Below are 15,446 nucleotides of genomic sequence, written 5' to 3'. Positions count from 1 at the left end.
AGGAAGGGTCTCGCGAGTAAGGTGTATCGTTACGCCAAGGAATAGTATCGTACAAACTGCACAGATACGGAAGAGTCTCTTCTGGATACATCGCACAAACGAAGTCCGTACCGCTAACGGAATCGACGATGAGCCCACCTTGGAGGACATGTTGCCGCTCTGATGCAACGCTGGGAGAGCCAGACAGAAAGACGCTACTCAAGGAATCCGAGGGCTGTCAAGTCTCTAAGAATGAGCGAGGAGGAAGGTTAAAAAGATGAGACGAGATGGAGAAGACCCCCAAACCCCAGTGATACACCCAAGAAAGGAACGCATCAGCACCGCCATTTCTAGAAGGAAACGAACCACACGGCTGCCTGCATGCTTGCGAAACATGACGCGGTGAACCTCTCGACCAACGGGAATTTGTTTCCATGGACCTTCCCGTCTTTTCGCAGACGAACCACTCTTCGTCGCGGCCTCCGTTTGTAGGAGCAGGCTGTGGCTACCCAAGCCCTGCGACCGATCGGCACGTACTCTTCCTCCCCAGGTTTTGGGCTGAAGCACTGGTCGACAGTGCATCCATGTCGACTCGGGACGTGATGTAAACGCAATCATGCTCCCTGAACAACTTACCCGTCGGGCAAAGGCTGCCTAGCCACCCACCCACAGCCCGGACGCTTTGAAGGCAGCCAATCACGCACGTTGCCCGACTGCAATGATTTTAGGGTTCAAAAGATGAAGAACACCAGGCAAAAGTATAAGGCGGCTAATTACATGACTGGTGGCGGCGAACTGCTGAAGGCATCGTTGCATGTCTGTGGTGCCAAGTGTCATCTGGCCATCAGCTGCTCAGTGCTCGACAGTGCCCGAGAAATGAAAGTGCAGAATTGTGCCTTGAAGGATTGATCGACAATTTTAGTCAATAGTCTGTGAACTCTACCACAGAAGGCTGGTATTTTTGGTACAAAAGCATGTCAGATGAGGCTGAGGGTCGCTCCGGCTCGGGCCCATGCTGATCAACGGCAGCGTATGTTCACATTGATTTGTAGGTAGTTGGTTTACAGTTCGCTGATACATCAGAATGGTTCATGATGTCGGCGTTATCAAATATACTGCTAAATGCTCCGAAGAGACGTTCGGGCTAAATTAGGAAATAGGAACTTTTGTATGCTAGACTTCCAATCTTTAGGTGGCATCAAAATGTTCTTTGCCCGACTTGTGTGACAAAAAGGCCAAAGGACCTTTGCCAAGAGCCGAGCCCCATTAAGCATCACACTTTGCCAGCGTGTGCCCCTTTCTGCATAGCATGTTATGATGATGATGACACATGAAATGCGGGAAGCAATCAAATGATCAGTTCCCCAGTTCGGTCGGCGGTTGGCCCCAAGCTAGGCTTACTTCCAGTGATGACCACTCATGAAAAAGCTCTTGTGGACAACAGTGAGGCACTTACATACATAATGTCGATCACTGGGGCTGCGCCGGGCTTACCCGTTCAACTGCCGCAGTGGTGGCAGTGAAGACTGTCAAGATGCAACTCATCTAGGATGATGTATCTCGGAGGATCGCTATCCATGATAACTTGGCAGTGAGTAGAAATTAACAAAACAAAGGCAGAGTGGGACATGCCGGTTTCAAGTATCACGTCCTTCGGAATTCTACTGTTTATGCTTTGACTGCCCTCATTGAAGTTCTGTCCCCTTGTCTTCGGCAATTTGATATTTTTTACAACGGACTTAAAGGATATTCATCTACATATTTCTTACATTCTCAATCAATTCGGTCGCGTTGTACCAAAAGCCTGAGGTTTCGCCATGTAGGTAATCGGCGAAGATTGCAGCCAGTTTTGGTGACTCCGCTAACCATAGGACGTGATACAGGGATGTTCTGGGCATGAATCCTAGGACAACACACAACCAACGCCTCGAAGCTCCGTTTAGCGATAGGTAGATAGATGTGGCAAGTGATAATCATAAATTGATTTCATTATTGAGAAAACCGCAATTCGAGAGCCGCACTTTCGTGGCTGAAATAAAGTTGTGTGGTGATCGGGCCCCGTTCAGGAAGCACCGGCGGGTGTTGTTGCCGGCGACAGGGGGTCCGGGCGGGGAAAGACAGAGCACGCCAGACGGCACCCGCATGACATCACCACCACGCATCCGAACCTCCCTTTGAAACCGTTGGAGAGCGGCGTCGATTCTTCAACGCAAGCCATTGCGATTGATTCTGCAACGAATTGCGCAAGCTTGCAGGCCGCGTATCTACACCAAGGCTCAGGATAACTCCACCGTTGGCGATACCACCGCTCCACCACCGTGTCTTGCAACAGACAGCGTCGAAACAGCTTCAAAATGGCGGGCCGAATTGCAGGCAAGCTCCTGGCAGCATCCGCCCTGTGCGGTGCCGTTCTCGCCGCTCCGGCACAGGACCAGCAAGTCGTTCTTGTAGGTGTTGCGGACTTGACTCGTGTTCGTGACGAGTACGTCACCCTTTAATGCTGCTGATAGGTGGTCGCAACTAATGCAGCTCGCAGACTCTCCAAGGCTCAGATTATCCCCACAGTCATCGATGACTTTGAGCCCATCCTGGGTCTCTCGGCCGAGTGGGACTCGTCAAACGCTGCAGACCTTGGCAACACGTTGAAGCCTGCCGATCTCCAGTCGGCGCCGTCTGTGTCTCTCGTCAAGGGCTCGGGCTTTCCCGGCATCCGGATCACCACCACATACGTCCTCACCCTGACGGACCCGGATGCTCCCTCGCGCGACAACCCCAAATGGTCCGAGTTCTGCCACTGGATTGCTACCGGCGTTTCGAGTTCATCTGCCGGTGCCAAGCCGGCCGTTGAGGACGTCGTCGAATACAAGCCTCCCGGTCCTCCGGCCAAGACTGGCAAGCACCGTTACGTCTTCCTCGTCTGGGTACCGGCCAATGGCACGACCGAGAGGTTAAACCTGTCCAAGCCGGAAGAGCGCAAGCACTGGGGTGGAGAAGAGGGTCGTGGCGTGAGGAATTGGGCCAAGGAGAACGGTCTTATTCCAGTCGGTGAGTTCGAGACTGCAGTCACCGAGCTGATGTTAGCACATGCACTGACAATTCGGCAGCTGCAAACTTCATCTATGCCCAGAACGAAAAGCAGTAGTTGTGACCATTCATATTTAGAAGGGGCTCCAAGACATGAAAAGCTGGCAGATCTTTGGGTGGCCGAGCGACCGTTCTGTTTCCTACACAGGACGACTTGGTTTAGCATAACTTATTCAGAATACTTAATCAACGAGGAACACACACACTGGAAGTTTTCACGCCGACGTGTATAGTCCACCTGAGCCATTGTCCCATGAAAGCGGAACTTCCTTCCCCAGTCAGAGCACCGATTAGCCTGCTATCCCAAGTTCTACTGACGACATCTTCTCCCCGTCACCGGCGTTCCAGTGTCATGAGCGCAATGATTCCATGTCGCCAGCTCGCGCTCCCTAGGTACTCTCACGAAACCGAAAGTCACGAGGGTGAACAATACAGTACGCTATCTCCTAGGACGGTGCAAATCTGCCGGTCTTCCATGCATTCAGAGAACCAGCTCAGTAAGGTGGCCATGAGGGTAAATAGAAGATCCAAAGAGACGGCGTAATGGAAGAAAACACTCCATGAGAGATAACTTTAGCTTCGAGAATCTCTGTAAGTTAGTGGTACAGAGATTTCTAATAAAGATACCTGCACTTTATCGTCCCAGGATCCAAAAACTGCAAGGTCTCATATGTCCAATTCGTCACAAGTCGAGGAAAGCATCGCCAGGGGCTGTATGCCGGCATCATTATGCGGGTCTGAGGACCTTCATCTACACGATATGACATGTATATAAAATATGCGCAAAATTCATTATGATGAGCGGCTGATGGCTGACGAATGGCAAGCAACAGCGAATTACGATCCCAACGCGTAACATGGAGAATAATCCTCACAGCTCCGTATCAACCCCAGTAAGCCTCCGTGACCGCAGGTTGACAGTAATCTTGGTCAAGCGTGCGCCCTGCCGCCAGACCAGAGTCCTGCATTGGACGATAGACTCTTGGCATCAAGACCCAGACACCGGAACTGACTGGTTGGACACACGAACATGGAATGAAGCCGAGGGAAACGGCTATTGGCAAATTATTTGAAATTAATCAACAGAAGGATTTCTCGAAAATGTATGCTTCACTTTGCTTTGATGTTGATGACCTTTGAGGGTGGCACCCTGTTGAGTTGTGTATGGCCACTACCTTTGAGTTTGGCAGTCCGGCGGATGCTCCCCTTTCGCAGGAAGGGGGCGCTTTTTGTTCCCCTGAATGGCAAAACTCTGCCAAGTCTTCGGAGATAACTGTTAGTAAAGCACAGGCAACGACATACCAAGCTGTAGCTCGGAGGGAGAATACAATTTTCAGCATCACTAGGAAGCGGGCTCACATGGGTGGAAAATATCCATTTAATTTTTCAAAAGCTTGCGCCCAGCTGTAATAAGAATGCTTATGCGCTAAAACAAATGAAATACCTAGTACAATAATAATGTTTGTCCGCTCACGAAACGTCCCCACCACGCGGTGCAAAGACGGAGATATCTCCACGATCTTTCTTGCCTCCTCCATAGTTGCCATCTATTCAACCACTTGAATGACACTCCTTCAAACTCTTCGAGCGCTGGTACCGACCGGGAACCTGGGGAGTAATTCGGGTCCCTGGAACTCCTTACTGCGCTAGAGTTACGAGTTGACGGCCATCCACCTACAGGGATTAGGGGGGGCACCGACAACAGGTATGTTGTTTTCGCCGTATGTTGCCTTTGCAGTGTATGAAGAGAAGGAGGACTCTTCCGGCTCCGCCTTGGCGTCCTCGGCAAAGGTGTGTCTGCCCCCGTCTGCCAGCTTCTGTGCCTTCTTCGGGCCCTCTATGGGCTCCGAAGCTTTCCGTTTGGCCTGCTTGGTCACCACCGCGTCCGCGACGGGCAGCTTCGGTGACTTCTTTGGGTGCGTCCCGTCTCCGCCAGATCGATGACGGTTCGATTTGGCGCCGTCGCGACAGCATTTCTCTTTGACCCATGTACATGCTGCGCAAGATGCTCCAGTATCATCTACCATGCAGGGCTTATTGAGTGTATTGCACCTGCTGCACTTTATCTTGGCTGGCCTGCCTTCGTTGTGTCTCTTTTCGGCCCGGCTGTGCTCGGCCCAAGTTGCCTTGGACTGTTCTTTACCCTGACCCATGGATGAATCCATACACTTGGTGCAGAGGCACTGCATCTTGTTAGGGGCTTGCTTCAACGCCGGCTCGGTGCCCTCCTGAGACGGGGCCTGTGGTGTGTTCTGTGAGACCGCAGCATAGGCCGGCGCGGTCTCCAGCTTTGTCTCTCTCTTGGGCTCTGCTGCCCGCTCTGGCTGGAACTCATCCTGCGAGGCCGCAGAAGACTTCATCGCCGTCTCTGACATTGCGGCGGGCTTAGATGATTGTAGCCGACGCTCTGATGGGGCGAGCGGCAGTGGTGTCCGCCCCTTCGCGTTTTTCGGCGCATTCTCCTTGGCTGTTGAGGGTTTGATCGTCGTTTCCCAAAAGGGTTTACAAAAGTCTGGACTCTTGTTATAGCTGAAGAGGGTCTCGGCAGCAGCTACGACTTCGGCGGCACTGGTCTTCTCTTCTTGCGGCATGAGTGCAGCATAAGCCGACACATGGAGTTTGTGGTTATCTACGGTAGATGTAGATGCGCTCAACATGCTAACTGATGACATAGACATGTTAATGGTAAATGGCAGAGTAAGTGTGATGTATGGTAGTTGGTGTAGTAGTTGATGTGGTAATTGATGTCGGTAGTTGAGCGTGGTATTGGAGAGTGGTGGTAAGAGTGGTGGTAAGAGTGGTAGTAATTGTGGTGGTGAGTTTGATAGATGGGAAGAATGAAAACAGCACTTCTGCCTCTTTCCGGGCGTCTTATAGATTTGAGAAGAGGTACCCGGAGAGGCCAAACATTTCGGAGAAAGGACGTTGCTGGTACCATTAGAAATAAGATTCGAGTTCTGTGAGGCTTCCGGGGACTCATCGGGACGTTATCTCTGAAACCCGACGCTCTTTCTACCTCTACGTCAACTACTTCACCGCCTGATCACATCAAAAGGTAGTCTTATCCCCGTTACGGCACTCACAATCAGATCAGAAGGACAACATACTTTGTTTTGAGCTTGGCCAGATGCCGAAAGTGTGCGAGGAGTGTTCCTGCGCTTTCCGGGCAGTGGGCGATGGTATGTATCTATGTAACCTACATGTATGACCGGTCAGTATGTTGATTGGAGGTATCTCAGCCATGGCGGGGTTCCTGTGACTCTACTGCATACCAGCCATAGCAGATATGAACTTTCTTCGGATCCCATGTTGCCCCTTCTGGTTGACGGGGGGCAGCGAAAGCTTCCTAGTAATCAGAAAGGCTTTCCGGGTATGATGCCTCCAGGGCCATCCGGGAACGAGACGATGGCTGGAAGAGATGTAAAGGGGCGTTGTAGATGGATACCCTGCGTAGGCAGAGGCTTTGGCTGGTCAATTCCAGCAGCCTCGACGTCAGATACTGTGTAGTTGCTGAAGGTAGGTAATGCGTGAGTGGTCCCGTGGTTTTACTGCGCAGAGCCGTATTCCTAGTGGCCAAGCTGAAGTCTCCCTCTACGGCGTGTTCCTTCTTTTTCTGCCCTTCGTCGCCCTTCGTACTATCCCACAGCAGCCTTGATGAGGTCGAGAAGGGATTTTCATTTCTTCTACATCCATCCCAATCGAATCCTTCTTCCACAAAAAGGACGGTTGGAAAGTTCGCAGCATGAAGGAACGTAAATGGACACCCACCATCACCCACCCCCGTGTGAGTCTAGGGCCCATGAAGAGGCTTTTCCCATCTCCCCATGCCTTTGTTAATCGTAAACCTGTCCACCTGTTCGAATGTATGTCCCTTCGTCTGTCAAAGTTTTCGTGCGAGGCCGTCTTCAATTGGATATGAAGTCTCAGACGAACTTTGGTTTCTCCGAAAGCCGCTTGCATCCTGATCCTATGCGTCGCAATGGCTATACCACACCACATAATGAATATATGGCAAGAGATATCCGTCGCATCCCTGCAAGCCTTCCACGTAGTCGTGAGTCACATATCCTTTTCGACAACCACCCGGCAAACTTTTCCAATGGGCATTGAGTCCAGCTTTGGCTAGAGGGTGGAAAATGCCGGGTCATTGGCTGAGGTTTCCCGTTGAAAGCAGCACAATTGCCCCAAACTTGTTCTTTATCTGACCAGCAGCTGTTCCAGAGAAAACAGTCATGGTAAGGCTTGAGCTTTTGGCCACCCTCTATCGGGATTAACCTGGAGTCCGGAGTTCGAGATGCGGATGTATCCTAGTCCGGCTCAGCACCATGGACTTGGCTTGAATCCGGCCGTAGATAATAGCAAGGGACGGCGTTGAATGTCCCCGGCAGGTCGTAATGTAAGAGAAACTCTCCTCTCCGCCTCCACGAACACAGCCTTCCTTCCCTCACCAGAGGCGATGCTAATCCACGCACCCAAGCCTTCGACTTCTAATCGTTAAGAAATGGCCCTTGCCTTTCTATTCGCATGGGAGCATATCCGCTTGGATATGCTACATACTGTCTGGCAAACGAGTACCGCTTCAACCGTCCTCCTCCTCATCAGGATTCTTCAAAGAAGAAAAGGGGTAGGGGCGAGGCCGGGCAGTTCGAGCCGACAATTGCAGAATTGGCATGCGGCCCATACCACAGACACATTTGGGTGAGCATGAAAACGGAAACATTATGAGGTCGATGTCCCTGTATTTCGAAGCACTAACTCCAATCCAAGGCACGAAATCCAAAGGGGCGGCTTGAATTTTCCCGCAGCCCCTCCCGCGCCCTCCAAGCCACACTGAGATGGTGGAAACGTGTGCCAGCTACCGGCCTCACGTCTCTGGCACCCTCTCAAGTACTATAGCTGAGGCATGGCATCTGGCTGACCTGAGACCTTTGGCTGACCTAGGGCCTCTGGCTGAGATATGGCCTCTGGGGGACATAAGGTAGGCAGAAGAACTAGGCAGGCAAAGGATATATCTCAACCAGAGGGCATATCTCAACTAGAGAGGCCTTAGGTCAACGAGAAGATAGGTCTGCTAGAGTGCTGAGGAGGGCGCTGGAGAGAGTACTGGGCAGGGCTAGCGAGGGGTTTAGAGACGAAGCTAGAGAGACGTGAGGCTAGCAGCTAGCAGCCTCCGATCTGGGTGCGGGAGGCTGGGTGTGAGAGGGTAGGTATGGTTTGATACGTCCCAGTCCAAAAGATGATGTCCAAAACACTGGTCAGGACTACATGCTGCGATACCATCAGCTTTCCGCCTGACCTGCGACAGCGGTTCCGTCAGCTAAGGTGTATTTCATTCAGAGAAAGTAAGGGAACGATCTTCGAAGCAGCATGACCAAGGACTCGTCAATGCTGGAGGCATCACCTCGGCAGTACTGTTGTACGAAAATTTTGATATGTTTCCAGATCTAAACTAATGACTAGGTATGAACGACGCCAATATTCAACCATCACCGACGCATTTATATTTTTTCCTTTCTGTGGGATAGTCAAGACCGTCTATGTCACCGACTTTGGTCGTATCGGTAAGACTCATCGTCTTCTTCCTATTTACGGCCTCGACAGGCACGAGTTTTGTGAAGTCGTTCTGTCCTCAAATATCTGGAAATATCTGGAATTCAACCGACGTGTAAGGCGCATAGCAAGGGTGGTAGCAGAGACACGTGGATATTTCAGGAAGGCCCTTAGATAAGAAACAAAAAGCGTTTCTGTGCACCAGCAGAGAAATTCTGATAAAAACGCCTTTCTGCAGTGGCCATGTGCGATTAATCTTCGAACTGCGCCACTGTGGGAGACCGCATATGTGCCCAGATGGTTGGATTCACCATCAGGGTCTTCAAGCGGCACTCGAAACCCAGGACCAAGAGGTGTGTCGTAGGACGAACCGAAGAGGTCCAACCCAAGTCAACAGTTGGAACAAGACGCACAAGAATGCAAATGATTTCTTGGTCATGAGTAGCTCCTGATATCGCACCTAACTGCCGTTTTCGATCCGGCGCCGAACATCTCCACTGGGGGCTGCCGAACTCAAACGGGCATGTCCAACCGGAGGCGGCCCCGCATGATGGCCGATCTCCCGTAGCTTATCTGTGAAGCGGGGGAGTTGCCGCGGGACAGTCAGCTGGGCAACCCCTCTCATGTCGTGTCATGATCAACAATAAGAACAATGCTATTGTGAAATGTTTTGATGTTAAACTTCAGTTCTTGAACATAAGTCGCATCTCGAGCATCCATATTCATCTGAACTTATCTCCTATCAACGTACCTGACATCATCTGATCTTCACGACCCCGCAAGACGAAGCCCATCAGGAACGACACCCAAACTTCCATTATCAACATCTCTCCATCACCACCAAACCACCCAACATGGACTCACGAGCCCGCATCCCCGTCTCCCTGCCCGTGCCAAACCCGACCCCAAGCTACTGGCACAACCCTCCATCCCCTCTCTCAACCCACAACTCCGGCGCCCTCCCCTCGCACACAGACACCCTCATCATCGGCAGCGGCATCACCGGCGCCGCCATCGCACACTTCCTCCTCTCGGCCCCATCACCGCCAGAAATCACAATGCTCGAAGCCCGCACTGTAACCTCCGGCGCCACAGGCCGCAACGGCGGCCACACCAAAGCCGCGTCCTACCGCTCCTTCCTCCACCACGTCTCCGTCCTCGGCCTCGACCAGGCGTGTCTCATCGCGCGCATGGAGCTCGCCAACATCCGCGCCGTGCACGCCTTCGCCGCAGACCTCAAAGACACGGAGAGCAGGCCGTGCCAGACCGTGGACGCCATCTACGACCCGGAGCAGTGGGAGGCGGCCAAGGTGGCCGTCGACGCGATGAGGAGGGCCATGCCTGACGAGGACACTTCGCGGTACGAGTTCTACGACGTCGAGGAGATGAAGGGCCGGTTCCACGTCGACGGGGAGGGGTTATGCGGCGGTGTTGGTTATGAAGCCGGGAGCATCTCCGCTTACAGATTCACCACCGGGGTGCTCGAGTTGTGCGTCGCCAAGGGCATGAAGCTCTTCACCAACACACCAGCCACGAGCCTCCAGAAACAACACATCACGAAAGACGGGCACCGATGGACAGTGGAAACACCCAAGGGCACAATCACAGCAAAAAGAGTCATCCTCGCAACGAACGGCTACACCGCATCCCTCCACAAACCCTTCCAAGGCGCCATCGTGCCGCTGCGTGGCCAGATCGCGGCTCACCGCCCCGGCTCCAACATGCCCCGCGCTGGCCTCCCGACGACATACAGCTTCATCTACGAGGGCGGCTACGAGTACATGATCCCCAGACCGCCCTCCTCCCCATTCGCAGGCGACATCGTCATCGGTGGCGGCCTAGTCCGTCTGCCCGAAGAAGGCCTCGAGGAGTACGGCATCACGGATGACTCACGGCTGAACCCGGCCGTCAGCGCATACCTGCACGGCACGACGCCGCGCTACTTTGGCGCTGCCAGCTGGGGCGCAGACGACCCCGAGGGCAGGGCGCGCGCCGAGTGGACGAGCATCATGGGCTTCACGCCCGACGGGTTCCCCTTCGTCGGGCGGGTGCCGGGCGAGGACGGGCTGTGGGTGTGCGCGGCGTTCCAAGGCCACGGGATGGTGATGTGCTGGATGTGCGCGAAGGCGCTGGCCTTGATGGTCCACGGCAACGACGACGAGGAGGATGACGACCTCACGAGTTGGTTTCCCGCGGCGTTCAGAATCACGCCGGAAAGGCTGGCGGAGCGGTTCCAGGGAAGACCAACTCACACCACGAAGACAACAATGGCGGCGGAGCAGCCCGCTCTGCCCGGGGGTCACGAGTGAGACTGAGACATCACCATCATATCATGGAAAAACCCACAATGACGGAAACGCCCTCCCGCGCGTCCAGACCCGCCGCCGGCTGAAGCGCTCGTTGCGGCTGGAAATAGAGTTCAGTCGCGTCAGCCTTGGCTGGCTAGCTTAACCATTCCCTCGGAATGACTATCGTAGGAGGCGGCGGGCGCCTCCTTTCTGGCGGTGAAAGAAAAAGAAGAGGGCGAAAGAGGGCAAAGCATGCGAAGGGAGGAAAGGGAAAATGGCGCGCCAACCAATCCCTGGGCGGGCGCCTTGCGGCCGGCCGGCAGGCAAATATTGTGGGATAACGTAGGTAGCTTCTTCTTGGCCATGCAGGTCAGCCCCAGCGGGAGGATTTGCTTGCGAGTACTGGGCATGGTAAACCAGGAAAATGCAGGAAACTGACTTGTGTTTGACGTTTACGGTACGGCACGGATAATCACCATGGAGTAAGGTAGATAGACGGTCAAGCGGATGCTGTTTGATGCCGGTGAGCTAGCTGCCTGCTACTTCTTGGTATGCAGTGTTGCATGAGATGGCACTTTGTCAAAAAGACGGGGTGTTTTCGAATCACCTGCATGGAACAATACTTACCCTCCCGACTCCTGCAGCTGATGTACGCCACATGTACGTCTCTCATTGACTGGAAGCAACAACATCTTTCTTATCGACCCCTGTTGACATCCCCCCGGGTCAAGAATGATGACAGCTGCCTAATCTACCCAATACGGGGTGTCCCAACTGGACGGCACGGGTGGGAATCTTGCCAATGCGTTGGTCCGGTGCGCTTCGGCTCGCTTGCAGATACAGGCCCCCTCCCCCTAACGGACCACTCGGCTGAAATGACCGTAACGAGGGCTGGAGGAGGATGCTGTTGGACCAGCAGCAGCGAGCGGCATCTGTATTGGAAGAGATCCAAAGGGACGGGCCCGTGGCGCAGTTGGGGCTACACATGTTGGACACAAGCGGCCGGCAACTATCAAGCCACAGCAGTTGGGGGGTTGCGGGAAGCGTACCCCCTCGGCCGGCCAGCCGGTCTAAAATCAAGTTGTTGGACGGATAACAAGCCATGTGCTCCGGCATGTTTGAGCCATTGCGGCGGGTGTCTTCACAAAAGTGCAAAGGCTAAAACTTGGGATCCGCTACTTGGCAGCAGCCGGCTCGGCGGCGCTGGACTCTGAGCAAAGTAGTCCGTATCAGACCAGACCGGTGAAGCTCGTAATTGTCATTCAAAGCCAAAAGGGAGAATGCGACCTTGAAGGCAGCAAGGGCCTTATTCCCTGATTGCAGAGCCAAAGAGAGTCATGCAACCCCGCCTGAAGAGGGCATTGCAGCAGGTCATTCAGGAGCGTCAGGGCGTTCGAGAAGCTGGGCAAAGTGGGATGTGATGCCGAGTTGCGGCACAAGTGCATGCGATCCACCACCTTGGAAACGCCGGTCGGTCGGCATGCGAAAAGAATCCAAAGGGACTCGGGTCCCAAGCGGCTGAGGCACTTCTGGGCTCCGGTAGAACATGCACAAGCAATCCGACAGAGGGGATATTGACCCGCAACTGCAGGCACATCAGCAAGTCCACCAATAGCCCTTCGATTGGGAACACGCTCATATGTCGGGATGCGGTGAGTATCAGAGGGCACGGCGGCTGTTGCGTCTGCCGCGTGATCCTCTTATGCGTCCAAGTCCAGTATCAGACATGCAGTTCAGGCTTGGAAGCGACGATCGTGTCGACCTTTGAGTCATGTTGATGCAGAACATACGTATGCTGAAGCTCAGCAAGTTCAGCATTTCCAGCAGCGCAAGTTCTGCTCACTCTTTTTGGTCGTTTGGCGGACGAAAACCGAGGCAAACATGTGCTCGGCATACACACAACCGGCGCGGGGGCTAGAGGCGTCCGGTGTCCGGTTGTCCAGCTCGAACGAGTGGTGCTTCCTAGCGCCGTTTGGCGGCGAAGATCTTTATCGCGCCAGTATCTAGTGAACTTTTGCTCGTCCGCGAGAGGCAAAAGGAAGCGGAGATTTGCAGCTCGGCGCCGGGTGAGGTCTGGGGGGCCCGAATGGTCCGGGTTGGCAGGAAATGCAGGTAATCCTGCGTAGCTAGTCTTGCGGGCATCAGCTGAGATGCGACCATGATGGCAGAAAACGGGCGCATGCTGACTGCCATTGCCGGTGTCTCTGGTAACATTGCTTGCTGCTCCCACACTGAGCGAGGTCTAAGACTGCTTCGTGCCACGAAACCTAGGGCTGGTTAGGTGTCAGTCGGTTGTCGCAACGTTGACCGCCCTCCGTGACTACGATCGTGATCTACAGTCAAGTGCAAGCCGAAAAGACGACGGTTCTCAATCGTCCCATCCACATCCTTTTCGCTCGGGACCCCGGATTGCAGGCGGTGACCTGTGGGGGTTAGGGAGGGTTAGCAAAGGTACCCGTACCTAATCTGCATCCCCCTCAAGGGTCGAAGATCTCCTCCTCTAAACAACAGGTCCCTGCGGTTTCTCATCTCTGAAGATGGTTGAGTTGTCGAGGTTTGGAGGCTGAGCTGAGCCTAGCTCAGGTCTCTTGTTTCGCCAGTCAACGGGAATCAAAGGCAAAGTACAGTGATTTCAACGTCCGTCCACACCCCTATTTAGCACGTAAGCATGCGCCTCGAACAACGATCAGACATTACGACAAGACACGAGTTGGCCCCATGGTGTATCGTATACCGTTAAGCTGTGAGGAAGACAGAACAACAGCTTGAGCAGCGTCAGGCAGGACGATATCGCATCGCAGTGCACCGCAGGTGGAAACACGGACCACAGTCGGCCGACGACGAACCTGGGCGGCACTGCGCCAGGAGTTGCAATGGGATCCATTCGATAGACGGTGGACGATGGACCCGTGGGACGGCGGTTGTACCCATCCATCGACGGTGGATAATGGATTCATGTTAATCCCACGATCGAGACGAATGGGCTGACGAGATCTGCAGAGGCGTTATTTCCGGTGCTAGGAGCGCGACTACGCCCGTTCGCTCCGGGCGGCAGATGGACATCGGCTGGACCCAAGCGGGCTGCCATTGAAACTGGAACTGAATTAGAACTGCAAATGACCTTGCCGCTGCCCTCCCGCCCCCCCAGAGACAGACGGGATTGGGGGCCAGTTGTGTCAGTCAAGGGCTGGCTGGCTGCTGCTGGTATCCAATGTGGGTGGTGACCTGGCAGCAGCAATTATTAACTAGAGGCCGCCATTGGATCGAGGCGCTTTCGGGGTGTAGAGACGAGACGAGACGATGCTCCCTTGGTCGGTCGATGGGTGGAGGAGTGACAGCGGGCACGAAGACGGGGTCGCAGCGACAGAGGAGAGGTGTGGTGGTCGTGGCCATGGGGTCGTGGATCCGGGACGTCGCATCCGAGCGTTGTATTTTCAACGGGTTGGAGTAATGCGATGGAATGGCAATCGCTCGCATGCATGGCAACGTGCGGGAAGTCACGATGTTGAGTGACTCGTGAAGACCTTGCCTTGCCTTTTCTCTCCGGGATCCGGTTTGCCAGGTAATTTTCCCGACAACGTTGTACGCAGGTAGAAGATGCCATGCCATGGCATCGTGGAAGTCCGGCGTTCTTGAACCAAGTATGGACATACTTGGGCCAAGGCAATACTACTACATAGTAGAAGGGATGGTGACAACAACCAAACGAGGGGAAGGCAGCTATGTGAGACGAAGCCGTCTCAACTGCCGGCACAGTTGGCAAATGGCGTCAGAGCTGCCCAGGTCTTGCTTCTTTCTTTCAAAGTCTTCAAGCTGTGCCCAAAAAGCAGGCCGTATAGATAGTCTGTCTGAATCCATTCGCTGGTTACTCCTGCTCAAAGCTTAGCCTGAGAAACCCCTTGAGGGCAACCCAAGCCGAGAAACATTAGGGCTCGTGACATGATGTTAGGCGAGAGTTCAGGGACGAAAAAAGCTCTCGCACTTTCGCACTTTGCAGAAGATTGCACTTAGCATCGTCAAATCGCTGGGGCCCCTCACGAGGTGACATCGTCTGGGCCATTCCCAGAAAAGCTTCCTGTCGGCCCAGCGTGCCATTCCTTTGGGAACATGTACAGGGATGGCCAGGACCCTTGGCTGCCCTGATGTGTCTGCTCTTCAGTGGAAGAAGGCCGCTGTACAGGTACGTGCTGCGCTCTGGAGGTTATCCGTCTCATGTTGTCTGCTGTAGGGATCCAGTGGCAGGGAAAACTTGGGAGAGCAGAAAGATAGCAGAGACTTGAGTTACTCCAAAGAGTACATCTAGCGTGGCCATATTGATGCGTATCGCAGTGTACCAACCAAGTAGCTTCCGCCCCTTCACCTAAACCTCGGCTTGTCTTGTTCGAGTATCCCCAAATCCAGTACCCTGACCGCCAAGCAGCAGAATCTGGCTCGGCCCCCATACGAGGGACGAGTTCAAATCCCGAGATGGCTGGGATCTCCACTATCATGGCAACGTTTTCTCTCGCCTCGAATAGTGCCCGTCGCGCTGCTCCGTTTTGTTTG

General features: G+C 53.9%; 3 protein-coding genes across 3 annotated transcripts; 2 read left to right on the top strand and 1 right to left on the bottom strand.

Moving 5' to 3' along the window:
* Positions 1-2,333: 2,333 nt before the first annotated feature.
* On the top strand, positions 2,334-3,121 carry TFS1 (Carboxypeptidase Y inhibitor; the record flags this gene model as incomplete). Its single annotated transcript, XM_036646330.1, has 3 exons — positions 2,334-2,461; positions 2,516-3,024; positions 3,084-3,121. 3 exons carry the CDS (start codon positions 2,334-2,336, stop codon positions 3,119-3,121), a joined length of 675 nt encoding a protein of 224 aa, XP_036488217.1.
* A 1,594-nt stretch (positions 3,122-4,715) lies between these two features.
* On the bottom strand, positions 4,716-5,741 carry CGCS363_v014480 (uncharacterized protein; the record flags this gene model as incomplete). Its single annotated transcript, XM_036646329.1, has 1 exon — positions 4,716-5,741. The coding sequence occupies one exon, from the start codon at positions 5,739-5,741 to the stop codon at positions 4,716-4,718; it is 1,026 nt and encodes a 341-aa protein (XP_036488218.1).
* Positions 5,742-9,467: 3,726 nt separating this feature from the next.
* ordL-1 (putative oxidoreductase OrdL) lies at positions 9,468-10,922 on the top strand (the record flags this gene model as incomplete). Its single annotated transcript, XM_036646328.1, has 1 exon — positions 9,468-10,922. The coding sequence occupies one exon, from the start codon at positions 9,468-9,470 to the stop codon at positions 10,920-10,922; it is 1,455 nt and encodes a 484-aa protein (XP_036488470.1).
* Positions 10,923-15,446: the final 4,524 nt, after the last annotated feature.

This window comes from Colletotrichum siamense (genome assembly GCF_013390195.1).
Source record: "Colletotrichum siamense strain Cg363 chromosome Unknown KSG_Cg363_contig10, whole genome shotgun sequence".
Lineage (NCBI taxonomy): Eukaryota > Fungi > Ascomycota > Sordariomycetes > Glomerellales > Glomerellaceae > Colletotrichum > Colletotrichum siamense.
Note: the sequence above shows the minus strand (reverse complement) of the source record. Positions and strands in the feature narration are given on the sequence as shown.